Below are 27,223 nucleotides of genomic sequence, written 5' to 3'. Positions count from 1 at the left end.
TCAATCCTATCAATTTATCACAACTTTAGAATGCGCAGGAAAATAATATATTGCCTATCATTACTTGCATAGGAAATAAAATTTATTTGTTCAAAGTGATATCTTGAAGTGACTCACACCAGAAGGCTGAATATATCGAGAAGCTGTGCTGTAACCTCAAAAAATAGTGCTAAATGTACTACTCTTTAGAAGTGAAACTATACTCGATTATACGCTCTGTCAGCTCTGCCGTCCATGGTTCTTAATTAATACGAGTCAGCAATGGATATAGTCCCATGGTTCAACCAAAGTGTTGCCCAGATTAGGCGGCACTCGCTAGTGTTGCCACCTTAACCGAAGTGTTGACACAGTTTCGTGTCAAAATTTGAGTGTACTCGTCTTGGGCAAAACTGAATTTGGGTGAACTCGTCTTGGATAAAATTGAAGGACCAAATTATCATAAAAAAAACGAGAGTTACATTTTTCATAAAAAAGGCCCAAAACGGACAAAAAAAAAAGAAATTTTTCAGGCCAATGCATTTCAAAAAAGGCCACATTTGCGAAATTTGGCCTGAAAAAGGCCCATTTGGCAACACTGTCCAGCAGCCTATCTGATTTATTATCAAGCAAGCCACTGCTGGTACTACACATTAGGCTACACAAGATTGTGAAATGTGAATGGCACAGGAAGTCAGCACTCAGCAGATACGGGTTGTCGCAGTGAGTAAATATTTTTCTAGCGACAACGAAACCATCATACCTAACAATATCTATCACGTGACTTGACTGAGACCGCGACGATGTCATATTATGAATAGTCTCGTCAATCGAACTCATAATATTAATAATGAGGGAAACAATATCTGGATCATGGATGCAAAAGTGAACAATAACCATCTATAAATTATAATAATGAGATAAGCAGTACCTGGATCATGGATGCAAAAGTTAACAATACCGGTCACAATAATAGTAAACACAAGTCAGCTTGCAGTGGTGGAATATCTTATTCTGAGCAATAATCTTTTCTTTCCAAAAGGTTTGCTATAGAAGTGTCCACTCATGGTTCCTTCAGAAGTTCAGAACTCCGGAACGAAAACGGAACGGAAATTAAGATTGAAGTGACCAGCTGCTTTCGCTTCATTTTTTTCCTAGCACCTGCGGCTGCGAATTGCATCCGTGAACCGTGAAAGGGAGTCAGCGGCGTTCATACAGTAAACGTCTTATGACTGTGCTCTGTCTTCTGTGATTATTTATTTTTTTTCTGAGATTAACCTTACATTTTATTCCGTGATTAACGTAGTAGGTACTTCGTTAGAATACCTCCACATCATCCATCAACTTGATATTGAATTCCCTTCTCTTAGTGAAGTTCTCTGTATAGTAGGTACTACGAGTGTATAAGTCAAGTGTTTGATTTAATTTTCATGAACCCGGCTGGCTTTCTCGCCCCTCCTTTTCTCTCCATGAGAAGAAGCAGTAGCGCCATCAGCCATTTCAGTATTAGGCTTTGATGTGCCAGAAGATGAAGAGGACATTAGACATAGTGCCAGGCTGCCAGCAAGTGGCAGCAACACTAATGCAAGACACCAGCTAGGTACCACTCTCCCAGTGTGCACAGTGCAAGTGACACCGTGACATTGCCACATGGAATTTTGCTACCAAAAGATATGGAAAGCCTCGTAAGTTGTACAACTACCAAATGTGCTTGATGATGACCTTTTTGCTGCTTGCTGGAAAGCGGAACTGGCACAGACACAACATCACAACATGGAAGCTCCAGAAATCGCAAGCAGCAAAAAAGTATAGGCCTTTACTGAATCTGAAGAAGAACTGTACAATTTAACAAATTCAACCAGTGCCATCCCAAAACTTACCAGACCATCAGAAAATCTCAAGCAGCTCAGATCCTTTCCCTCAAACTCAACTGTTCAGTCATCTGTTCTAATGAAGCAAATGTCTCTGGACATGAGCAAAATTTCTCTGAATCAAATTTTAGTCACGACAGAACTAAACAAAATAATTCAAGAGATATAAATTAAAGATGTGCTAATTAATAAAAGGAGGAATATTGTAGCAGTTGAATTCAAAACTAATGAAGAGGTACCTTGAGGTGGCAATGAAAACCCTACTCTCTACCACAAAACTTGGAAAATGGCAAATTGAATGCTACAAACCATAATCTGACAAGGGAGAAATATGCTCTGGGGTTATTGATCCAGTTGTGCAAGAGAATGATCTTGACAAATTATTTAACATGCAAAGACAAGTTTGCAAAGTTGTTAAGATCTCCAGACTTCCAAAATTCTCTGGAACATCAAAAAAAGACTCCCTGGTCCTAAAATTAGACTTTGAAGGTAATCAGGTAATGGTCAGTTGGTCACTGATAAACAACTGAGATCTTTGCAGAAGAGACAAACCAAGACAGCTAAAAACTCCAAAACGAAGACTTAAAATGGCCCATTCGAATTTTAATTATCAGTTAAACTGCAATGGTCTGAGAAGCAAAGTATCAGAGCTGAAGATCTACATTTACACCAAAAAAATATAGTAACTAGGTACTCACTGCAGTGAGTGACAGAGAGCGCATTTTCTTGTCAACAAAAATGTGAAGTCACGGATGGACTGACAGACATGGCGAGCACAATAGTGCATTTTTTTTATAAATGAGAAAATGTGCTAAAAACAAAAATATTGTGTTTGTGTTAAACCAGGCTGAAGAGGAATGAGCCCAAATTTTATGGGTATCAATCCTTATGGCTGAACCAATTGGGAGAGAAGGAGGGCATGGGAATTTTAATCAGGGAGGATGTTACTTTTAAACCAAAACAAGTAATCCCGTTTCCAACTGGTTTCTTGGAGTGTCAGTCCATTGAAATATACACCAACTCTGATAGCATCTACATTCTGAATGTCTACAACCCCTGCAAAAATGTATCACTAGAGGAACTCCAGCATTACACTAATCAGCTCGGAAAGAGTTTTATTCTCATTGGCAACCTGAATGGACACTTGCCCCTGTGGGACTCCTGAAACAGATACAACCACACTGACTGGAGCATTGAGAAGGTAATTTAAATGCACAACCTTATACTGCTTAATGATGCTGACACTCCTACTTACATTGATAATTGTACTGGTTCAACTTCATGTCTAGATCTTTGCATAACAACTCATGATCTGGGGGTCCTTGGGGAGCTGCATTGGGGCAGTGACCTAGGCAGCAATCACTTCCCCATGGAGATCACACTTGGCTTTAGGTGTGCAAAGCAAAGTGTAGGACGAGGAAAATTGGGCCTTGAAAAGAGCCAACTGGAAAAAGTGGACAGCCCTGTTTCAGCAAACTATCAAAATTTTAACTGATAAGCACTTTCCTTTAGATGTAGAAACCCATAATCATTCCATCACCAATAAAATCATTGAAATTCCCAAAGAATGCATGGTGGGATCAGGAGTGTGGAGCCAATGTTGAAAACAGAAGAAAAGCCAAGAAAAAACTCTGGAGTCATCCTACCCTTTCAAACTTGATTCATTATAAAAGATGTGTTGCAGTTGCAAAACACCTGGCTCTAAAGAAGAAAACAACCACCTCCAAGGTGTGGCATACTATCAAGAGCATTGGTGGAGAGCAGTGCTCCAGGAGTTTTCCAATTGGATAACATACTGCCCCAAATCAAGAAATTGCTGAACTTTTTCTTGGCGGCTTTGAACCAGCAGCTTTGCTTCTTCTAATGACCAAGCAACTGACAGGGAGGTGATTGACAGAGTGGAGAGTTTTGTGGCACATGCTGTTGGGACACAGTGTCCTGAAATCAGCTTCTATGAGCTCCATAAAAGCATTCAAACCTTGAAAAATACATCACCTGGCAATGATCTTATTGCTAACATCTTTCTTTCCAGGAGCCTAGACTATATAAAAATGGAGCTTCTGAACCTATACAATACCAGCTTTTTCAGTGGAACAGTCCCAACTGCTTGGAAGCAGGGTGTCATCTGCCCAATATTAAAGCTGGACAAGGATCCAAGCCAGGTCAAATCTTACAGACCCATAACGTTGCTATCATGCATTGGCAAACTCATGGAAATAATTATACAAAAGAGGATAGAACACCACATTGAAATCAACAATGGGGCATGCATGGGGCATACCCCCATGCAAACAGGATAGCATTGTGGCGGTAGTACCACTGATCTTCTGGCTCGCTCCAGCTCTTCACTCAAAAACGCACCATATCACCAGTCAGTGTACTTATTTCAGACCAACCAATCAGAAGCATGCCCATGCAAAGGGTTCTGGGTGTTCTTTTTGATGCTCCAAAAGCTAAGTTTCATGCACTCATTTCCATCTTAAGAATGAAGGTCTTTGCAGACTGGCGCTGTTATGTGCCATCTCTGGCAGCAGCTGGGGTGCTTCAAGGTGCCTACTCCAGCAAGTGTACTTCAGCTTCATCTGCAGCAAACTTGGATATGGCAGTATCCTATTTAACCTTGGTGATATTTCTGCAAAACAGATATAGTAGCTAAAAACAATACAGTCTAGTGCACTGAGAATTGTCCTTGGTGCCCATGATACATCTCCCATTTCATCCATGGAAATTGAAGCTCATATACCCCCTCTTGAGATCAGGTTTGACTACCTTTTCCTCAAGTGGTACCTGAAAAGCTTGCATTGCCCTCAGGGTTAATCTGGGGAAGAAATCTGCCATGCAATGGGTGTCTCTGCTTACAAATTAGACACAAAGACACAAGTCACTTTTCCAGAAGAGGCAGGAATCTTCTGACAGCTTTGACCATACCCATCATCCATAGAATACCTACGCTCAACTTTTCACCATTACCTCCACATTACAGTTTGGAACCCCATATCCATCTCTCTTCTCAAAGCATCTGCAGCCATGATGCCTCTCCAGACATCAACAGGGGAGGAATGTTCAATGATTTTTGCCATAGTAACTTCCCTTCCTATGTGCATGTATATACAGATAGATCAAAACTCAGCAATGGTTCTACAGCTGCAGCTATACCTATACGTTATGTACAAACTCTACACAGCACTACCACATAGAAGCTGAACCCTGGACATACAGTCCTTGGCTCAGCTTTTTGCAATTGTCAAGGCTCTGCAGCTTTGCAGCATGAACCTGAGGCTAAGCACACAGAACTTTCTCCTGCTGACTGACTCCCAATCAGCTTTGTATGCAATCAGGAACACCATAAACCCCTCATACAAAGAATTTTTTACAAAATCAAGATCATGCCTACAAAAGGCAAGCCTCCACCATACTCCAATGGGTGCGAGGACACTCTGGGGTAAAAGGAAATGAGGTTGCAGACCAGGCAGCTAATATGGGGCATCAAAATCTCTATTCTATGGGGTAACCATGATGATAATGTAAACAGAAAATATTTTTATTTTTTACTTTATTCACATTGAAGTCAGGCAGGATAGGCAATCTGTAGGTTACCATGCAACAGCTGTACACAAGCTTGCATGACAGCCATGCACACGTTTGATTACTGCTGCCACTTATGTTTTATATACTGTTACTGTTGGCATATTTATCAACATCTAGGTGTGTCTTTTGGGTATTTGTAGTAGGTAGGGAGGCTGAACCAACATTCACTTACCTTTTATGCTTTGCCTCAAATGAGCATTTAGTCTCAACTCTCAAGACCATTTACTAATACTTGTCTCCTTTAAACTCCTCAAATCCTGTGCAGAGCTACCAGAGAACTGCTCTCTAAAGAGAGCACTGACTAGCTTCCTGTACCAAGAGGCTAAAAACTTAACCAGCAACAAGCTCTCAGGCCCAACGGTCATCCATCAGGCAGAACTGTGGCTTTATGTCCACCTAGTGTGGACCCACCCGCAAAGAAGAAGTGAACCGTGAAGCGAAAATTCTTACTTAACCGTTACTTCTGTGTGTCGGCCAAAAGTTGATCAGCCGTTAAAATTTATTAGTATTTAACATGGATAGATCTTACTTTAAAAAACTAAGCCGATTCGCAATTTATGGCACCTTTATTGGTTTAATCTCAGTTACTTTATATCCAATCGTTATCTATCCAATGTTAAACCCAGATTATTACAGTGAGTACCTACTAAGTAATGAGCATGTATAAGAGGATTGGAATATAGATTTAAAGAAATTAGTACAGTAACGGACTAACGGTATAATTTTCTATAGCTTATACTGAGTCTGATGTTATGCTGGATTGCTGGACAGCAGGTGGAGTAAATAGAAATAGTAAATACTGCTAATGACTAGCAACGAAAAGCATGAATATACTGGCAAGATAAGTTAAATATGAGTTAATGACTAGTGATACTACATAGTTAATTCAAGTCTAAATGCTATGTCTTATTTTTAGTCTGAGCTTTGAAACATTGATATAAACAATAAATTCTTATATGGCTCTGTGAGTCCTTGATTTTGAACTATAATCATTTTATTTTATCAGTTATCTTGTTTGGAATTAGATTTCATATTTATTCAAAAGCATATATCATGATTCATGAGACATCCTGAGACATGACTGGTTGCACCTGCAATTTAAAAAATTTAGATTGAAAATGTAATATAATTTATTGAAAATACATGTGAGCAAGTCTGTCTTTGGAATATTGATCAGAAGTTTCCTAAAATTGCTGTTAAAAACACTTGTTTTACACATGATTTTTAGGAATTAATGGTAAAAATAGGTAGTTTTTTATTTTTCACAAAAAATATTGTAAAAAGGCCATTGAAACAGATGAAATTGGCCGAATTCACAGGTGTTTTTATCTGATTCATGGGTGGCTTTTGCCCACATTTCCTCTTAGGGGAGCAACAAAGGCCTAGACTGTAAAAAAGTGTAAAAAAGTCATAGAATATCTATGCTCCAAGTCCAAGCCCACTTAGCCCAGCTGTTAGCTGTAAGTATAACCCAATCTGTAATCTCAGGCAGAATTTCCAAAAATTGCAGGCAAAAAATTGGTTCAAGTATGCTCTTTTAAAATTGCGGGCAAAAATATGTTGTTCTTCTCAATTTATTTAAGAAATAAATTAGGCAGAGTCCATAAAAATGGTAAAAATTAACTGCAATCACAGGGCGTTTTTGTCATTTTCATGAAGGCTTTTGCCCAATTTTCAGAATAGGCCTGTGACTCAAGCTTTCTTGCCATCTTTGCTTTTTGGAGCAGCAAGATTACCATTGATTAAATTATTTCCTATATATCATGAAGTGGGTTGACTTTTGCCACACCTACAATAGAAATAAATGGCAGCAAAACAAAATAATAAACATTGGCCAAAGTCACGCCAGTGGCCAAAGTCACCACAGTCACTTTGGCCAACGTTTATTATTTTGTTTTGCTGCCATTTGTTTCTGTTGTAGATGTGACCAAAGTCACCTTGGGTGGCCAAAGTCACCCCAGTTAATGGTACTCGCTGCAGTGAGTCAGAGAGCGCATTTCACATTGACTAAAATGTGAATTCGCAGACGGACATGACAAGCACAATAGCAGCAAGATTCATAAACTCTAGAGAATACCTCTGTACTTTCAAGCTGTGTAAGATATTAGTAATATGTAGGACTTTCCAATTATGCTTTAGAAGAAGACCTTTTAGCTTAAAAGATGGGTAAATTCAAGATACCCATCAAGCCATCTTGATAATAATTACACTTTCATGCACAGTGTCAAAGCAGAGACTTTCTTAGACTCTCCCTCAAATTCATTTTTGAGTCCTATAAGTAAAGCAGTAAAGTATCATGGATAGTACTAGCATTATTATAAATAGGAAATTGATTTAAATCTTAAATAGATGAGGAAATTAATAATAAACTGATTGTAAAAAATCTGTGGTTTGTCACTATGCTTTCATGTGTCATTGTTAGTCAAAGAACTATCACAATCTATTGATGGGCACAATTTACATTAATGTCCACAACAAAGAAGATGTGTCTTACAGTGTCTAGTTTGTCAAAATTAAAATTGCCTCTTTGTCAGTAAAGCATTGCTGCTCATGAAAGTAACAAATTTCTGCTGAATTAGTATTTTCATATATGTTTTTGGTAAAATGAAGCTGTTGTTGCAGAGAATGATGAATAGCTTGAAATTTATGGCAAAAAAGTAGTTGGTAAATTTAGAAAAAGCCATTTTGGGTCAAGTGGGGAAAGTAATTTATTAATGAAATATTGATGCAGAACTTTCTTTGGGAAAAGTTTTTTTGCTGTTGGTAAAGTGATCCATGGCTTTTTTTAGAGGAGATATGTTCCAGGAATGGTCACTTAATATTGAATTAATAATAAAGTAAAGTTATGTATAAGATATTGATTGAGAATTTGCACATTAAAAACCACTTGTGCACTGGTAACAACCCTCCTCTAGCAAGAAACAGTCAGTCTATGCCTTTTTCAACAGGTTATAACCACTAAAGCTAATTAGAACTGCCACTTTAAATTTTTCCTTACATTTTCCTTCAATTCTTGTCATGACAAATTCAGGTGCCTTTAGAAAAAAGCAGCGATGAACCCTTGAAAAGTGAATATAAATAAAAAGAAGAGAACACCATCATGAGCTTTTCAAACTTTCTGTTGCAATGATTTGAAGTAATGCAAAAAATTCTGTGGCCATATTTCTAACAGCAAGTGACAAGTTAGAGAAATGCAGTAATGAATTTAAAAATTTAAATGATTTTCCAAGATAATGAGAGAGAAGTAACTCTGGACCTACCTGTGTTTCTCCATCATATTTGTGCTAAGTGCTTTATTGTGTCTTACTCAATTCTTTATTTGTTACAGAGAAAATTCAGGCTGAAAATAGGAAGAATATCAAGCAAGAAGATATCCAGCCTGGCAGTGAGTATTGCAGTTGTTGCTACATTTTTAATTATTTTTACTTGTTCAGATGACCAACAGTGCATTGAGTATTACAGTTGTTATTATATCATAAATTCTTGTTACTTCCTAAGATGCTCATGAGGGTGTTGAGGGTTACAATTGTTATAGCTATTGTTAATTGTGATGTTACTTGTCTGGATACCTAATGGAGCAGTGAAAATTGTTGTTGTTAATTGGGATGTTACTTGTTTAAATACCCAATTAAGCAGTGAGTACTTGTATTTCAACATAGGTTGAAAAGTGTAAGAATGTTCAACCTTACAGCTAGAGCTTACACCCATAGATGTCAATGTATTAATATTTGGTTGAGGTAAGGAATTACATAGGTTGCCAGATGTGCCTTTGTCCAGCCAAATTTGACTCTTGCACTTGTATTAGGCATAGAAATTGAACTTTTCTACAACAAATTACAAATTTATTAATAAATATTGGATTTATTGCCTTTTTGTACCACTTGCCACCATTTGGCAACCTTGCCTGTGGTTTGTTGTATCAATCAATTTTAGCTGAAAAGTTTGGTTTTATATGTACCAGTGGTACTGTAATACTCTCTATTAATGTCATATTTTTCAGTTTCCACTCAGGGTTGACTTCTGACATGTGTCTGTGCTTGTCAGAAGTCCTATGGTATTTTGCGTTCCTAGGGGTATTGTTCCTGAGCGCCCCACCGCTGAGCTCACGGTGTCCGACTGCTGGTCTCAGTTGTGGGGTTAAGTTATTATGTAGGTAGGATTCCTTACATTTCCCTTCTCTGTCTCTCTCGTGCGGGCGGCTGACGTCCCGCACAAGCGACCTCTTGTTTGAGTATCTTAGTTTCTGTTGCTTTTCACCTGTCCCTCCTTGTCACTTCGTCTCTTTGAGATACTAACGCTGCTCCTGTCGAGCCAGCTACAGCGGGCTGTACATCTGAGACCTTCCACCCCTCGTGGGTGATGAACTATTTGTGCTTTGAGAAACTTTTGATAATTAAGACCTTCCACCTCTTTTGTGATGTTCATCATGACTTTTGGTGCAAGATAGCTAAATAGCTGAAGCGCGCTAGTAAACATGTGGCGACTAAATTAACTAACTAACCATATTTTTCAGTTTGAAGTCTATGAACTAAATTTCATACTTTCTGAACATTGTTTTTGAATCATGTAAAACATTGGTGAACTATTTGATGCTCATTCTATGTTTATTGTGCAGACATGAAGATTTGGTCGGATCCTTTTGACCGAAAGAAGTAATGGAGTCTGCTCTGTTGGCCATAATGGACATTGATTGGTCAATATTCTAAGAATTTTGTACATACATCTAAACATGTTTTTTCTTCTGATAGCATGTAAATATATAGATATTACCTTTTCATTATCTAGATACACTCACTTGTAAATTTTTTACATTGATGGATTGATGGACTTAGATATATCATTGATGAAATATATTTTAGGAATTATGATTTAATCAAATGTGGACTAACTTCTTTGAACTGTAGGTCAATAAATTAAAGCTGGACTTGTATCACAATGAGCAATTGATGTCGAGTACTTTAAAATTTGTATTCTGATTATGTCCCCACCAAACCATACAGGTAGTTCAGAATAATTACCACATTGAACTGTAAAATCAAGTGCAGTGTACTTCAAAATTTGTGTTCTGATTATGTCTCCATCAAACCATACAGGTAGTTGAGAATAATTACCCCATTGAGTGGTAATGTGGTAATGGTATAATTACCATTACCACATTGAACACTAAAATCGAGTGCTGATGGCCTGATGCATTGAATATAGTATGGCTCGCTGGTTGGTGAGCTGCCAACTAGGGACTTGGATGCCCAGGCACAACTTTTATCAGGCCTGCTGTTGCACCTGCCAGATAAACCGTGTCCCTGAAGTGCATTTTATTGATGTGTCTTCACCCTCGTGTAGACTTCAAATGCATGCCTAGCTTACATTTTGAGTAACTTTGAACCTTATCTATCAATATACCTATTGAATGTTGGAATGTAATGCGTGCATTATCTTCAGTTTGGGAAATTATTAAGAGAAATCTGACTGAATTCCTGAAACTTGTGAGCACCCTGAACTCTCAGTAGTTTGGAATAATATATTATAGCATTCAGAATGATTAGATAATCATTAAATATATCTTTGATGTTAATCCTGGATTATTATCCTATGTAATTATTCAATTGAAGAAAGACATCAATTAATAATAAAGTTTGAGGCAATATAAACTTCAAGAATAAGGGATTAATACCGTAAATGCAATTTTTTTGAAATTTATGTGAATAAAAATTTATCATTTTCTTGTTACTTGTATTGTTCCTGCAAGTGTCATTAGTCTCTATTCTTCTGAAGAATTTGGTCATCATGGAGTCTCTCACTCACTAATTTTATTGTTAATTTAGATGATAAACTAATATTTTCGAGCAGCAAAAGTCTTCTATTCATTTTTATTTAACTAGATGCTTGCAAAATATTTAAATTTTATTAGATGCGTTTGCGCAGTTAACTGCTGTTCACTTCAATTAATTTAAATTTCGCATCAATATTGGCGATATTTTTGCACGTAAATGAAAACCATACAATAAATTGTAGAAGCATGCGTGAAGATTTTTAGTTTCTACGCGAAGAGAATGCATTAACGCTCAAGTCGAAGTCCTCCATACATTTCCTTCAGATTTTCAAGATTTACCATGCAGCCAACCTGCCGAGATCAGTAGCGCAAGTGATAACATAACATAACATAGTGATGTCGGCTCTGAAGTGTAGGCCTGATGTGGCCTGTCGCCGATTCTTTTCCATTTCGTGCCTTGTTCATAGAATCTAATTTTTGTACGAATACTTTTTTCACCCGAAAAGTGAACATGTTGCATTGTTTTTTGTTGCATTGAGATTTAAAATCTTTTGATAGTATTTTTGAATACTATGCGTCTCTATACATAATTTAAATCACTTTTCCTGTTAAGTTTGTGTACTTACATACATTAAAATACGATTGTTCACGTGTACGAATATTTATTTCCCCCCACTGTACGTATGCTGACAAACCATCAATTGGAAAACGTTAGTTTCCAGAAGATATGTCTCAGCATTTTGGAAATATTGCGAAGAAAAATGTTTAATATTCTGGGAATTTGTTACCATCATCCTAACAAACATTAGCTAAAAGTCGTTCAAAAAACCTTTATAGTTATTTCAGCCTTCGTTGTTTAATTGGTCAGCAGAAGCGTCGATTCAGTGTTTATTCAATTTATCTCTCTTTGACCATAAACTTAACTCGCATTTTACGCTGTCATGCTGTTGAAATGATAACTGACGTCGAATTCGTGTTAGTTAATTCACAATGAATTAGTTAATTTATAATGAATTTACTTTGGCTAAAGATCTGTTTATAAACTGTAGATCCCATTTTTAAATCAAGTGTTATTTCCGTCGGTAATGATTTTTTTGTGGGCATAGAACCCGCACGTTTGCTGAATCCACTTTACTCAATACTCAATGCTTTTTAGCGCATTTTCTCATTTATGGAAAAAATGCACTATTGTGCTCGCCATGTCCGTCTGTCTGTCCGTCCGTGACCTCAAGTTTTCGTCGACGAGAAAATGCGCTCTCTATCACTCACTGCAGTGAGTACTGAGTTATATTTTTTAAATAATAATATGTTAGTGTCTCAAGGGAATTCGAGGTCATATATATCAAGAAAATTTATTCCAAATAAAACGGTGAAGATATAAATAAGACTCGCATTAGTCTCTCTATGGTAGTATTCGAACAATTCACTGGGTAAACACATTATTGTGACACAAGCAACGTTTAAATGGGTACACGAGACAGAATTTAACGAGTGCTGGTGCCGCACCCCAGCAGGAGAATGTCACTTGTTCTCGCGGGTGTCATGTGGCGGCGTGTGGCATCGCAGTATCTCATCGCTCACGCTCAGTATAGTTCCGACTGTGGTACGGTGTAAAGGTTACTTCCGTCGCTCCTGGATTTATTAATTCCTGTTAGTATCATGGTGTCTTTTTCTTTTCCTGCTCTGCTGTTCGTAAATTTAAGTGATGTGATGGAGGTATGAATGCATGAACAGAATTACGGTAAGTTTATGAGAGAATGAAATGACCATTGAAGCGTAAAAGAGAGATCGTGCAGTACCGGGTTAATTGTACGCCTAGCGTTTGCATGTAGGGTGGTGGTGCGGCTTTGCAAACTCGCCTCACTATTATGGTCATGTGCCTAGTTCTCGTCTGCTTCACTAAATTCTATACAATTTACGTTGAAATAGATTTCAAAATTCTCGATTTTTTTTCTTATTTCTCACCAAACCTTGAGTTTGTTCAGCGAATGTGGAACCGCCAGAGAGAGCTGATTATTGTTCAAGTTTTACTTGGGCTCATTGCGAATATTTCGTATACAAGGAAGACATTGTTAGGTAGAACCATTTAAACTAAATTTTCAAATGTTGATTTTGCAGGCAAGGTAGATTTTCCAATTTAATCATCAAATTAAGTTTCGAGTCAGCTGCAAATTGCATTGACGGACACTTTACGCTTCTACGTAGCTACGTAGATCATGGGCTCCTACTATTTCAGTATTTGTTGGGAGCTTTAGCTCACTGTAATGTTAAGACTTTCATTTCTTATTTTCGGAGTCAAAATGAAAACTGATGGTGATTCTTATACAGTTCCGTTATTCTTTCAGTTTCGTGTATTTGAAAAGCACCGGTTTTGGCAAAAGTGCTAACGCGAGGTACCTAGTACCTATATTGTCTTATTTCCAAGTCCCAAGTGAAAATTGGTGCCATTGAGAACTTCTCCTTCAATCCGAATCGTGTGAACTGCTGTGCTTCATACGGTGACGGTGGGGGCTTTCTTCGTCGAGATGTTCGTTATACCTCTTGAAGGTATACGATTGTAAAATTATGGACATTTTATATGATCTACAAGGACTACTACACACAGGACATGCATAGCCTATGTCCAGCCTCTGCTAGCAGAGGCGATCGCCTACACTATGAAAATGCTTCTATGGTTCTGACCAAGGACTACTACACACATTGTAATACTATTGTATGAAACAATTATGGGCATATCATTTGTTGATGCCACTAAAACAACAGCATTTTCATAGTGTAGGCGATCGCCTCTGCTAGCAGAGGCTGGACATAGGCTATGCATGTCCTGTGTGTAGTAGTCCTTGATGATCTACCTTCTACCAATCGCGTTGCTTATGGCTAACTGATAGTTTACGACGATACTAAAAAGTTGATGCCATTTGAGTCATCGCAGCTTTGCTCGCATGTCACCAAAAGGAACGATCTATTTTATAAATAAAACAACCAAAACCTACAGCGAGATCAAATCAGCTTTTTAATTATTATAAAATCGAACTCAACATATCGCAGTTTCACAATTATTAGTATAAGGTTTTATTGTAGAGCGGCGAGCTAAGTACAGTGTGCTCCTGTGCCATCATGGCGCCAGTAGACGGCTTGACGTCCAACAATTTGAAAGCGTCCATGCAGCAATTCAAGGCGACGATCTCGTTAAAACTCGTGCAAAAACTTAAAATCTAGCAAGTCCTTGGATTACTTGCGTGTTTCGCTGACAAGAGAAAGCGAATGGTCTGTAAATTTGCTGAACAGTTTATACATTTCTCAGCTGGGCACTGGGCCCAGCTGATTTACGAGCGTAAGCAGTTTCAAATTTAGGAACGGTAGCAGGATGTCGTTAGTTTGAATGCCCCATGCAGGGAATGATTAAGCGCCACCGTTCATCGGGGTATTTGACTGCTCTCACTTCAAATTCAGTTTATTCTCAAAGGGCAAATTATGCAGCAACCTTTTATTCCAGGTGAAGAATTTCAGAGACAAACAACGTAGTTTCTAAGCAATCGCAGCGCATAGAGTAATATATAAGTCCAGCACCGAAGCCTTACCAGTAGCTAAGAAGTTAACGACCTTCCGTAGAAAGTAGTCAATTCCAAGTTTTCTCGACGTTCACTCGCTCCATTCTTGAATCCTGGATTAATATTTCAATGTTCCATTTAGAGGGTTTTGATTTCCAATGCATCAGTATTGAGCTCTCGTACGTTTTTAGTGTAATTTTGTTTAATCGTGGTTGACTTAGTGATAGTTTCTAACTAATTTGAGTGTTCAGTCAACTGGGAGAGCTGTCATTGGTCAAGACTTCGACGTGACGCAATACATCTTCGGTCTGTCGTTAAGCCACGTCTCAGGTTTCTTAATCTCAAATTGTACGTACCGTACATAACTCGAAGCTGTTTTTTTGTACGGTAGAATGTAGCAATCGGCCTGCGTTCCCATGGTGTCTAAACGGTTTCTGGAGCCGTCCTACAAAAAAATAGCTTAGAGTTTGTAACTGTCAGCCAATAACTGTCGGCTTTTCAATCTTAACCCAAAAATTGACCGCTACCTTAACGAAATTTAGAGTCGCCCCAGCTTCTGGTAGTCCAAATCAGAAGCTGCCGCGTCTGTAAATTTTCACTGTGTAGTTCCGTGCAGTAAGGCAAGTTTTGATAGTACGGTCTCTGTATGAAGAAAAATAAATTTAGAATGTATTGCGCACTGGTATATATGGAAAGCGCGGACATGCAATTATTGAGCAATGGAAAAGTAGGTATTTAAGTGATGAAGCAATGGCTGCACTCAGAGAAATCAGTGAGACGTCGTCCAAATAGCGACGAACTTTTTGCCCTATTATGTGTCATCCTGAATTAGTTTGGCCCGCAAATTAGCGTATCAGGGCTACGAGCAGGAAGTTTATACTATTAGGGCAGTAACCCATTCTTTTTTCTGAGTGATGTGCTGTGAACCCACTTAATTGTTGGGTGGGAATGGATTCAATGACCCAAATAGAGCAGCTTTGTGGCGCCAATGTTTACAGTTTCAAATTGTACGGCAGTTAAGCGAGTTGCCCTGTAGCGGGATGTGTTGGAAAATGCTAACTGAAGGCACATATGCACGTGCAATATTTTGTGATATATGGTATATACGGTATACTAAATATTTTGTATGCATCCAATCAACAAATCGCCAGTAACACACGTTTAGACAATTGTTCTGCGATGCCGTTATCATCGTTCGTTTCTCACAATAATTTCAACTAGTAGAACATTTTAGTCTGCTAGATGCTATAACATTTTCCTTCATAAATTACCATAAGTTCGACCTTTTCTTTGAAATTTTGGCTCCTCACACTTGAATTTTTACTTTTATTTTCACTCTTATGCTCATCCACTTGTAACATCGGTACATTTGTACTGAGTTCACGAAAATGAGCTTTGTAATCAGGTAATGTGGCAACTTCAGTCAATTTATCTTCACGAACAATTGACATCGCGAACTGCCGGCACCAAAACACCTGCGCTGAATGCAAGTTATACGCCGCTCAGTTGTAGGCTTATTGACTTTTATGTACGTACGGATACATTCTATGATTTTTGTTTGTGAAGGCAGGGCAAATACTTACTGCCAGTAGACTACAAGTAAAGCTAAGAATACGTTAAACGTCGTCAATGCTATGCGTATCTAAATACCTGGTAACGATACGTAGCAGTAGACAAATGGTTACATTTTTTCTAGGTACCTATCATAAAACAGTCGGCAGTGCTATAAGTATCAGAATGTCTGGTATCAGAGTTACCGTCAGCAGACATAATAATTGAAAATAATAGGACTGTTGGGTTAGAATTTGAAAGCTAGGTAATTAATTGCGTTTTTTTAACATAATAACTCCATATGTTGTCGTCAGTTACTTGTAGCACGAAACTGAGAATGAAATCCGGACCATTCAAGACTGGTCACGCAAACATAATTTCTCCTGGTACGACTGTCAGTAAACTATTAGCATCATCGCCGACACGTCAAAATTGCCAACCGTGATCCACGAGGCTTAAAATTTTTGGAATTTGGGCAGTTAGGTGGAAGTGCAAGCTGGATGCACGACAATTGGATGGAACTGTGAGCTGGAGCCAAGGTAGTTCATTGGAATTACGCGCTGGAAGCGAGGCATTTAGGCGGAAGTGTGTGCTGGAAGTGAGGCAATTTGCGGCCAATGAAACTTGTCCTGCAAAGGAAGTAGCTTCCGCTGCGTGTGCTCGCTGCGGTCGCCCCCGAGCTAGGGAGCATATGTCATTCAAGCGTCGCGCGGTCTGCCTGCTATAGTCGGAAAAATCTGTGGGCAATACTTTTCGAATAGTGACATACTCTCCGCAGTCCGCACGAGTCAAAGGTACGCCTTTTTTTTGCCTTGACAACTTGGTTCAGGATGACGAATTCTAGCACAAAAACGCATCGCTATCTGGATAATATCTCACTAATTTTGAGTGTATTACACATGTCGAGCGCTGAGCCAGCTCTTATGGAGGCGTTCAGGTAATCGCTTACCGTGGAAGACCACTCCGTGGTCTTCCACGGTAAGCGATGCTATTCGTACGTAAACGCTTGTCAACGAGAATAATCGTCAGAGGACAAGAGGTTAACCCTATGTCATCTGATGCATTAACCGTCCTCAATGCTATTCATACGTAAATGCTTGGCAACGAGAGTAGCAGTCAGCGGACAAGAGGTTTGCCCATGGTCAACTGATGCATTGACCGTCGTCAATGCTAATCGTACGTAAACGCTTGGCAACGAGAATGACCGTCAGAGGACAAAAGGTTAACCCTTTGTTAATTGATGCATTGACCGTCGTAAATATATATATGCGTATCTGAACCCTGATAAGAGAATTGTAGACAAAGGAATACGCCATATCTTGTTGGTCAACACAAGCAGACGCGCATTTCGGCTGCTAGACACGTAAAAAAAGATGTTGCGATGCTGGATTTATTTCATTCAATAAGGAAGCTTTCAAATTCATCAGAATTCTGCTCATGCTTCAGTTCTCTATATGGTACTCATGCCACATAAAATAAGTGATTCATATTGATAGCTCTTAAAGCTATAGGACGGAGAAAAGCAAAATTAAATATATATTTAAAAAAATATTACTGCTGAAGAATTTAATATTATTTTAATTTTATATATTTAATATTACTCTGGACATCAACGGACACTTGTATTACGCAGATGAGCAAACAGTGCGCAGTTGAATATGCATTTAAAAGCTGGACAATCATTGCACAGCTGAACAATCAATGTAAAGCTGAACATGCAGGATAGAGCTGAAGATGCAATATAGAGCTGAACATGCACTATAAAGCTGAAGATGCAATATAGAGCTGAACATGCACTATAAAGCTGAACATGCAATATGAAGCTGAACATGCAATATAAAGCTGAACATGCAACATAAAGCTGAACATGCACCTTAAAGCTGAACATGCAAAATAAAGTTGAACACGCTGAACATGCAATATAAAGTTGAACACGCTGAACATGCAATATAAACTAAAGCTGAACACGCAATATAAAGCTGAACATGCACTATAAAGCTGAACATGACCACACAGCCTCCGTAAGGCAGACGTTGACCCCGACATGAGGTGTTGTCTAAGGAGGCTGCGAGAGGCGGGCCTGCTTGCTGCTTGCTCTCTCTGCTGCACTCGCCCATGCAAGTTCACAACCACATGACACTCACAGAAAAGAGAGGAGCTTTGTACAATTAGCGATAGACTTTTTGCTTTGCGTGGGTCATCCAGACTCACTCTGACGCAGTAAAAGGGGCGTATCAGTGCTACCTGCAGAAAGTGCATCACCATTTGGATAATATTACCCATTAATTTTTCTGAACTTTAATATAATTCTCATGTTGCGGGCCGGCACTACACCGGCCTTAATTTTTCTAAATTTGGCCAGTGAACTGACGGCCTGAACGTGGCAAACGTAGCATCCGTATGACTGATATGCCTGCAATTATCAGAGATAATTGCGCTTAACCTGAATTGGTCGGTGGTCTGATATCGCGAGGCCGCCTCTGTCACCACGGCTGCCAACTGGCAAGGCGGGGGAGAAATTGTCGCTACTCGTTTTCGTTGCAGGGTTCGGCTCCCGCTGCATGCACTCAGAAAATGAATGGATCATATTGTCCGAATAGTGACGAACTTTTTGTATTTATCATTGATACAAATTTTTGCCGGGCCTAACTGCATGGGTCAGAGTGACGCATGTAGGAGTAAAAAGTACATTGCTAATTGTGCGAAGTGTAACTCATTTCTCTGTATGTGGTACAGGGGTGACTGTGAGTTGTCAACGTGCATTATTTTACTTGTGGTTATGATGAGCTTTCTTCTAAAGCTTGATGATATTCACATTTTTCATAAATTGTTGACCAGTTTTTCTTAGTCTGTCACAGACATCAAGATGCTGCGCGTTGAGCGTTGAGAAATTGCGAAATTTGCGCGCTAGAATAGATTCATTGTTTACCGACTATGTTCTGGATGCTGTCAGCTGGTTTGCTTTCTGAAATTCTGAAATATCCTATTTGTTCTTCTGTCAAGTGCAATAGTATTGGTGAACGATATTCCTGCAAATCGTATTGCCTTATTTTTAGCGCATTTTCTCATTTATAGAAAAAAAGGCGCTATTGTGATCGTCATGTCCGTCCGTCCGTGACTCGTCCATGCACGAGAAAATGCGCTCTCTGTCACTCACTGCAGTGAGTACTGATCTAATTTTTTATGGTCTAGGGAAGTCAAAAGTGGGGGCTACGGATTCATACCAAGTCTCTGTCGCTGCTCGCCACGCTAAAAAAGTTTGAATGGTGCCACTCTTCACGAACTAAAACAGTAAAAGGTAAGAGGGCGTATCAGTGCTTCATCCTCTCTATGCTTGTGTTGTGAGTGAAAAAAGTGCGTCACTATTCAAACACTACGCCTGTTCATATTTTTGAGTGTTGCTCGTTAATGACTCCATTCGTCTCGTTATAAACGATGGATGAATAAAGTTCGCCTCAAAGCACAGTGAGAGCGACTGGATGAAAGTAGTTCTGTGATGAAGAGAGGAAGAAGATGGCCTGGAATATGACATCATGCAGCTGCAGCTGTTGATATGTACAGGTGCAGTGCACTTGCTCCTTGCTAAGAGTTGTGGCTGCAGCTGCGGCACATTGTGGCGGTGTTGGACCAGCTGTTGCTGCGTTGGATTTTGCAGTCCGGACATATCGTCCGGTTCTTGTTCACCAAAACCGTTATTTTTCTTACACATTTTATCATTTTTTGTTTTTATAATTCATTTATCTAGTGAAGTTTTTTAATTGGACGCATCTTTTCCGCTGGTGCGTCCACTTCTCACCTGCCGTGCGAAGTTACCCATGCGCCGTCATGTCCCCAAGTTACCGCAGTATTAGTGCGGTAATTCTCCGCCCTGGTGCGCCGGCACTAGCAGTTAGCCGGCGCTGGTGCGAGGGACAGGGGAGCGAGTTTAATTTGGCACATTAGTTGGCCGCTTTAGCGAGGGAAACCTTAGCTGTAATGCTGTGAAAGTGGGGATAATTGAAAAATGGTGTTTTTTTTTAATTTACACCTCGTGTTTGCTTAGGTTTTGACCTCGTTTGACCTCATTACCATGCGTTACTTCATCAGGGTTATAAGCTCTGCAAAGAATGCAGGAACGACGTCCACAACGAAAGGTAAAATCAGTCAACCGTGGACACGGCAACAATAGTTGAGCTGCGTGCTGCTGCCGCGTGACTTTGTCTCGTCAAACTCAACATTTCCTTCTCATCGATCGCTCCACCATCACGTGCGTTCGGAGCCCTCTTTAAGAATAACTAAACTTGTAAAAATCCTTCAAATATTAGCTTTTTTCAATATACAAAGCTAAGTGAGGCCTAATACACACATTTTGTCGTAGTAGGCTTGTAGCTCAAGGTATGGATTTTCCTGACGTGGCGGGATGCACGTTTTGTTTAGTTTGTGCCGAGGTCACTGACCTCTGGAGCTGTCCCTTTGTTTCTTGAGGCTTGTGACCTTGTCGTCCCTCGTCCCGAGAGCCTTCCTTCGTCCCTCGCGTCTGCCAGTCCCTCGGCACACCCCATCTCACCACACCCCACCTCAGATCCCCTCAGCACACCACACTCCACCATCTCACCACACACCATCTCACCACCTCACCACCATCACGGTAGTCACGGCAGCGTGACCGCAGCAGCGTAGACGAGCGTTACGCTGCAGGCCCCGCGGTGAAAGCTGCGCTGACTCACTGCTGCTGCTGCTGCTGTTGCTGCTGCTGCTGCTGCTGCTGCTGCTGCTGTTGCTGCTGCTGCTGCTGCCGTTGCTGCTTTTGCTATTGCTGCTGCTGTTGCTGCTGCTATTGCTGTTGTGGCTGCTGCTGCTACGAAGGCTTCTGACGCTGTTACTGATGTTATGATGGATGCTGCGGCCTGTGCTGCTGTGGCTGTTGCTCCACTTGGTCTCTGAACACATACATTTAGATTTACATTCATGTTGGTCTATTATATTCACCAGCGATTCATGGTATTCCTTTAGTAGAAATTGTATCATTAACTACAATCTGATATTTTCCAAGTCTTCATCACTTGATGTTATATAAAATATTTAAGTCTAAAAACTTAATAGCAAAGAAAACTCCACAAAAATTCATAGTATCTTTAAAGAAAACGTTTCGGAGTCCAGCTCCATCGTCAGTTCGAAAATTTGGGTCGCAGAACATAGGGGCAGGAGTTGTAGAACTGGTAACTTACTGTCGCGCCCACCTCATTCGGCTGTGCGGGTTCACGCCGAGCAGTGCAATGTTCCAGTTTCTGACAGTGACTTCAAAGTTTTAGCTTCCAGTTCCGGTGTTTCTGATTTGCGCATTTTAGAATCATTGTATATTTTTAAACATAGGCCTAGTTTGAATTTGGCTTTTAGCTCTTACCCGCTTGAAATTGTAAATATGTAGGTTTTGCAGCTTAGGATTTTCGTTGTATTCTTGACTTGTACTAATCACTGATTTATCTGTGTTCTAGAATTTTCGAACTGACGATGGAGCTGGACTCCGAAACGTTTTCTTTAAAGATACTATGAATTTTTGTGGAGTTTTCTTTGCTATTAAGTTTTTAGTGAATTTGCGATTCAAGCAAACGAGTGATATTATTACTTATATTTAAGTCTGTGTACTTCACTCGTTAATTTTTGTTGAGACTGCGCCGTTCAGTTCGCCAGTGACACGTTGGTTAAAGATATTTTCTTGAAATGATCCTCTTCATTGTAGAAATTTTGTGGCACATTCGTACGTCTATGCATTGTACGGAGATCGATCGAGATACGTTCATATAGTCGAGTGAGTGAGTCAAAATTATCAGAGCAGAAATTCTAAAAAATGTCGTTTCCTACTACCTCCATATCGCTCATGTACTCGTTTTGATAGTTGAAGTTAAATAGGGACGTTGATTGCCGTTATCAACGTATCTATACGTTTATCTTAACGAAAGGGGGAAACTTTTGATATACGACTGCTGTAGCGCAGAATTGTTGCGTTGCTAGGAAATATTTATAGATGGCATCGCGTGCCTTTGGTCCCTGATCGCCATGAATGACCGTTAATAATGGGTAATAACCCATGAATGACTTCGCTGCATTTTTGCTTGACTGACGCACGGAGAGAAATGTGCGAGTCTTTTTCCAAATAGCGAAGCACGCTTTGTGCTTGTTTGGGTTATTCGGACCCAGTTTAGCCCCGCAAAAGACCGTACTTCCGCTCTCTGCTTGTGGTTTAGGTAAGAAAGTGTGTCACAATTGGAAAATGATGCCACATTCTTTTTTTAGTGCGGCATAATTAATACGGATTGCGGAAGGTTGAAGTCAACTCAGTCAAAATAGTGCTACTCTGCATCGACGATTAATGCACTTCGAGTTTGTATTGCGTGTCTTAAAAAAATTCCCGTGTATTAAGCCCTGAATTTCAGTGCTTAACCCAGATATACGGTGATTTATCGGTGAGATTTACAGAATTTCTCACATCAGATGTAGTGACATATATCTGATGTACCCTAGTGATAGGTATATCAGTCATATTTAAGACCCAAATTATTTACTTGGACCCAGAGTTCGTGACCGAGTCGCTGTACAGTTCTTCATGCTGTCACAAAAGTTTTAAGTCCTTGGAAATAGATTTAAAAAAATTCAATACATAAATACAGTTATGTAGTATCAGAAACGAAGTAACACAAGAATGATGGGGTAATCATTCGACATGTCAAATCCGTCCAAGAGGAGAAATTGTTCAAGAGATAATATATAGAGACCTCAGGTGGCGGGCCTCAGCCTCGTGCCGCAGAATTTAAGCTTTGACTATAGAAGTGATTTTTGGCTGAACAGCTTGTGAGGCCACGATGTCCTCACCGAACAGCTTGTAAGGCCACGATGTCCTCACCGAACAGCTTGTAAGGCCACGATGTCCACGCTGATAAGCTTGTGAGGCCACGATGTCCTCGCTGAACAGCTTGTGAGGCCACGATGTCCTCACCGAACAGCTTGTAAGGCCACGATGTCCTCGCTGAACAGCTTGTGAGGCCACGATGTCCTCGCTGAACAGCTTGTGAGGCCACGATGTTCTCGCTGAACAGCTTGTGAGGCCATGATGTCCTCGCTGAACAGCTTGTGAGGCCACAATGCCACCATCATGTGAGGCGGACATGTCACCAGCAAGGCGGCATCAGAAAGGCTCTCTAAGGGAGGCCGCTGTTTGTTATGCCAGTCACGCGGTCGTCAGAAAAGCTCGTCTCCAGCGACTCATGAATTCGTTGACAAGACCTTTACGATGCATGGCGTTTACGATACTGAACGTTACGACCAGGACTGCGAGTGTCGTAATGCAAGACAAGAAGGCACCGTCGTAATCGCAGGACTTAATTGAGGTTGGCTGGCGCTGCGACCATGAGCGGTCGTAGTGTGCAATAAAAAACTCTAACAGAGCTTGCCTTTGTTGCTTTCATGTCGCATTATTTTGACGTGTCAACATATCTGAAGTTTCGGTGTTTTTTTCGGCGGTTGACCGTAGGTTTGGTCTCGAATAACGCGGTCAAAGCTCTTTGTAAGCGAATTAAGATCCAGGTTTGACGTCCAAAGCCTTCTTTACAACCCATGTTGTTATACGCGCATGGCTGTGAACATTACAATATTACATGTCACACGCACACTCCCAAACAAGTTGTAACACGCACATGGTTCTAGTGTATGACAAATACGGCCTCTTCTTATAATGTACTGGAGTCTGGCCACAAAATGGTAGTCGTTGGTCTGTTCGTTTAATATGTGGTTTTATTGAGCAAATGATGTTGAATCGAATCCTGTTACTGCGACCTCTTGATGGAATCGAGGCTTGAGCCGAATTTCATCCAACGCTCCACGTTACATTTCCACGATGGCTTCCAACATCATGCAGGCCAATTGTTCTCTGGAGGCATCTTGGTGGTTTTCAACAGTTTCAACATTTTTATGTGCGGCAACAACTTGACTTTATTTCAAAAATCATTCTTGCGTCATCTGACATGTTGAATTGAATAAATACAATTGCTTACTGTCTCCGAAACGAACCTGTCAACGAATGGGAAGCTAGCGCAATTCTTTTCGTAACGAGGCGCATCCCGGAATAAAATGCTTCAACCAGCCTTACGTCACTATAGCCGTTCTCTTGCGCGGGCTATTCAATAGGCGATGCACGACCTGCTTTGTAGTTTGTCACATTTTGGAACATCAGGCGTTAGAAAGTTATGAGACGTCAGATCACATTTTTGGAACATCAATTTTTAGAAAGTTATGAGTCGCCAGATTTTAGGATGTCATGGGTCGTTTGGCTCTAGGATTTCTGCAAGAATCTGAAGAGATCCTTCTCTCGCCAAATTTGGCAAGCTACAGCACTGTACACGATTTCGCAACGCAATCTTCAGCGTCGCGGCTGTCTATAGGAAGACATCCTGGGTGCGGAACAGCCGAACTCCGTCTTGCGCCTTGTCGAAATAACGTTTCTCTTTCTGTAGTTGGCGCCTGTGCATTGGCGATATTTTTTCGCCATGTATTAGCGATAATATTTTTTTCCGGTATGTACTGGCAATAATATTTTTCGGCCGTGTTGTAGTGATAAGCGAGCTGAGCCGCGTTTGCTGCATCACTAATGAATCTCGAGTAAATTTTTGCCGTATATAGTACGCTGGAAAACTTCGAAAATGTCACAAATGTTTTCCTTCACATTGCCAAAGTCTCTATGCATTTTCAACAACGGAAGATTTCGCTTTGTCGGGAGCCCCCGCTCATTTAAAGTAAATCTGACAGAAAGCAAACAGCCTTTTTCATAAATAGCGTCAGAGCTATGAACTCCTCGGGTAATAAGTCCGAAACGTACCCCTGCCGATGTGGTCCTATATTAAGGGTGATATACTGTAGTGCTGGTACTGGTAGGAGTTCTATGTACACCTCCCGAAGTGTTCCTATTAAGGGTTGAATGTTCCTATTAAGGGTGAACATGCCCCTTCCTATTAAGGGTGAATATTAAGGGGCATGTTCCACTGTAATCCTGTAGTGCTGGTAAGAGTTCTATGTACACCTCCCGATGTGTTCCTATTAAGGGTGATATACTGTAATGCTAGTAGTATTTCTATGTACACCTCCCGATGTGTTCCTATTAAGGGTGATATACTGTAATGCTAGTAGTATTTCTATGTACACCTCCCGATGTGTTCCTATTAAGGGTGATATACTGTAATGCTAGTAGTATTTCTATGTACACCTCCCGATGTGTTCCTATTAAGGGTGATATACTGTAATGCTAGTAGTATTTCTATGTACACCTCCCGATGTGTTCCTATTAAGGGTGATATACTGTAATGCTAGTAGTATTTCTATGTACACCTCCCGATGTGTTCCTATTAAGGGTGATATACTGTAATGCTAGTAGTATTTCTATGTANCTGGAGCTGCTGCTGCTGGCTCTGTTATTGCTGGATGTGCTGCTGCTGCTGGCTCTGTTATTGCTGGATGTGCTGCTGCTGGCTCTGTTATTGCTGGATGTGCTGCTGCTGGCTCTGTTATTGCTGGATGTGCTGCTGCTGGCTGTGTTATTTCTGGATGTGCTGCTGCTGGCTCTGTTATTGCTGGATGTGCTGCTGCTGCTGCTGGCTCTGTTATTGCTGGATGTTCTGCTGGGTCTAGTGCGCCATCCACCGGCGCGTGATGGCCACTATATTTGTGATCGCCTGGTCGGAGGCGGTAATTTCCTGCTCCTATGACCGTGACTTCGAAGACTAGAAGGACCTGGGCTGAGTGGGGTCTGTAACGGGGACTGCAGTGGTCTGTACTGAGAGGGGGACTGTAACGGGGACTCTGTGGTCCGTGCTGAGAGGGGGACTGTAACGGGGACTGCTTTGGTCCGTGCTGATAGGAGGACTGAAACGGGGACTGGATAAGCCTGAGCTGATAAGGTGACTGTAATGGGGATGGGAGTGGCTTGAAATCACCGGAGACCGTCACATGCGTTTGGGATTGCAACACCCGAGAGAGTTTAGCGGCTACGTAATGCGCGTCACATTATGTTGCAGTTGAAGCATGTCTCCATTACTAAGAGCAATGATAGTTGCACATCATAAGAGAGATCTCGGCGCACTGTGTAGCAAGTTCCAGACGTCTCCGCAGGAGAAACTCCTGTGCATTCAGACATTGGTTAGCCATCTATCTGTTGGAAGACTCTCTCCTCAAAATATGTTCTTGAGGTGTAATATTCTCTTCCATATCGTTCGATGTTCGCACAACTTGTCATCTTATCAGTACGCTCTTCTCCGAGTTAATTTGATTTTGAGACCAAGAAGCAGCCAGTATACGTCCACCAATGCCTACGTACGCTCCTCACCGCCTAAGCTAATTTAGAGAACAGGGAGGAACAAGCACGTTCATCTGAACAGTAAACACGTTCAATGAAGTTAGATAATTTATTGAAGTGGTGTAATCGGCATCACGTTTTCAGCTGTCCATTGTCGTACCTCACGTCTCGTGCCACCCTCACGTCTCGTGCCACCCTCACGTCTCGTGGCCACCGCATGTTTGGCTCACACCAATTGTCTAGCACGTGCCAATTATTACCATTGTTTTCTTCGTCTCTTATAGCGCGCGCTAAGGTAATTGCAGAAAAGAACTATCGTATACTCAGAGAAATTTGTGAGACATCGTCCTAAATACCAGACACTTTTCCCCCTTACGTGGGTTCTCCTTACCCAGTTTGGTACGGCAAATGGTAGTATCAAGGCTGCGTTCGGTCTGCTCGTGCAGTGGTTGAGAAAGTATGTCACTATTTAGACAATAACATTATCCATTTATTATTGTTGGTGTTTGACATGAGTTGGTACACAACGTTGCGTGGGAACTGCCGTCTTGACACGCGAAATATTTTCCTCTGCACGACTGAAGATTTATGTTAAGAT

The 27,223-nt window shown here is 40.5% G+C and overlaps 2 protein-coding genes across 2 annotated transcripts in view; both read left to right on the top strand.

Annotated features, from left to right (window-relative positions):
* Positions 1-5,672: 5,672 nt before the first annotated feature.
* Positions 5,673-10,760, top strand: LOC108675975 (small integral membrane protein 20-like). The gene is made up of 3 exons (XM_047881718.1): positions 5,673-6,070; positions 8,764-8,820; positions 10,051-10,760. Exons 1-3 carry the CDS (start codon positions 5,950-5,952, stop codon positions 10,089-10,091), a joined length of 219 nt encoding a protein of 72 aa, XP_047737674.1. The 5' UTR covers positions 5,673-5,949; the 3' UTR covers positions 10,092-10,760.
* Positions 10,761-12,792: 2,032 nt separating this feature from the next.
* Positions 12,793-27,223, top strand: part of LOC108675969 — a 20,253-nt gene continuing 5,822 nt past the window's right edge. Inside the window, exon 1 of the mRNA XM_018164026.2 lies at positions 12,793-12,855. The gene's annotated coding sequence lies outside the window, so the exon portion shown is untranslated. The remainder of the gene's footprint in view (positions 12,856-27,223) is intronic.

The sequence above is a fragment of the Hyalella azteca genome, unplaced genomic scaffold (assembly GCF_000764305.2).
Source record: "Hyalella azteca isolate HAZT.00-mixed unplaced genomic scaffold, Hazt_2.0.2 contig8701, whole genome shotgun sequence".
Classification (NCBI taxonomy): domain Eukaryota; kingdom Metazoa; phylum Arthropoda; class Malacostraca; order Amphipoda; family Hyalellidae; genus Hyalella; species Hyalella azteca.
Note: the sequence above shows the minus strand (reverse complement) of the source record. Positions and strands in the feature narration are given on the sequence as shown.

Coding starts and splice junctions, on each gene's coding strand:
- LOC108675975 (XM_047881718.1), top strand. CDS start 5,950: ATGGATAGATCTTACTTTAAAAAACTAAGCCGATTCGCAATTTATGGC. Junction 6,071..8,763: donor GTTAAACCCAGATTATTACA/GTGAGTACCTAC, acceptor TATTTGTTACAG/AGAAAATTCAGGCTGAAAAT. Junction 8,821..10,050: donor AGAAGATATCCAGCCTGGCA/GTGAGTATTGCA, acceptor TTTATTGTGCAG/ACATGAAGATTTGGTCGGAT.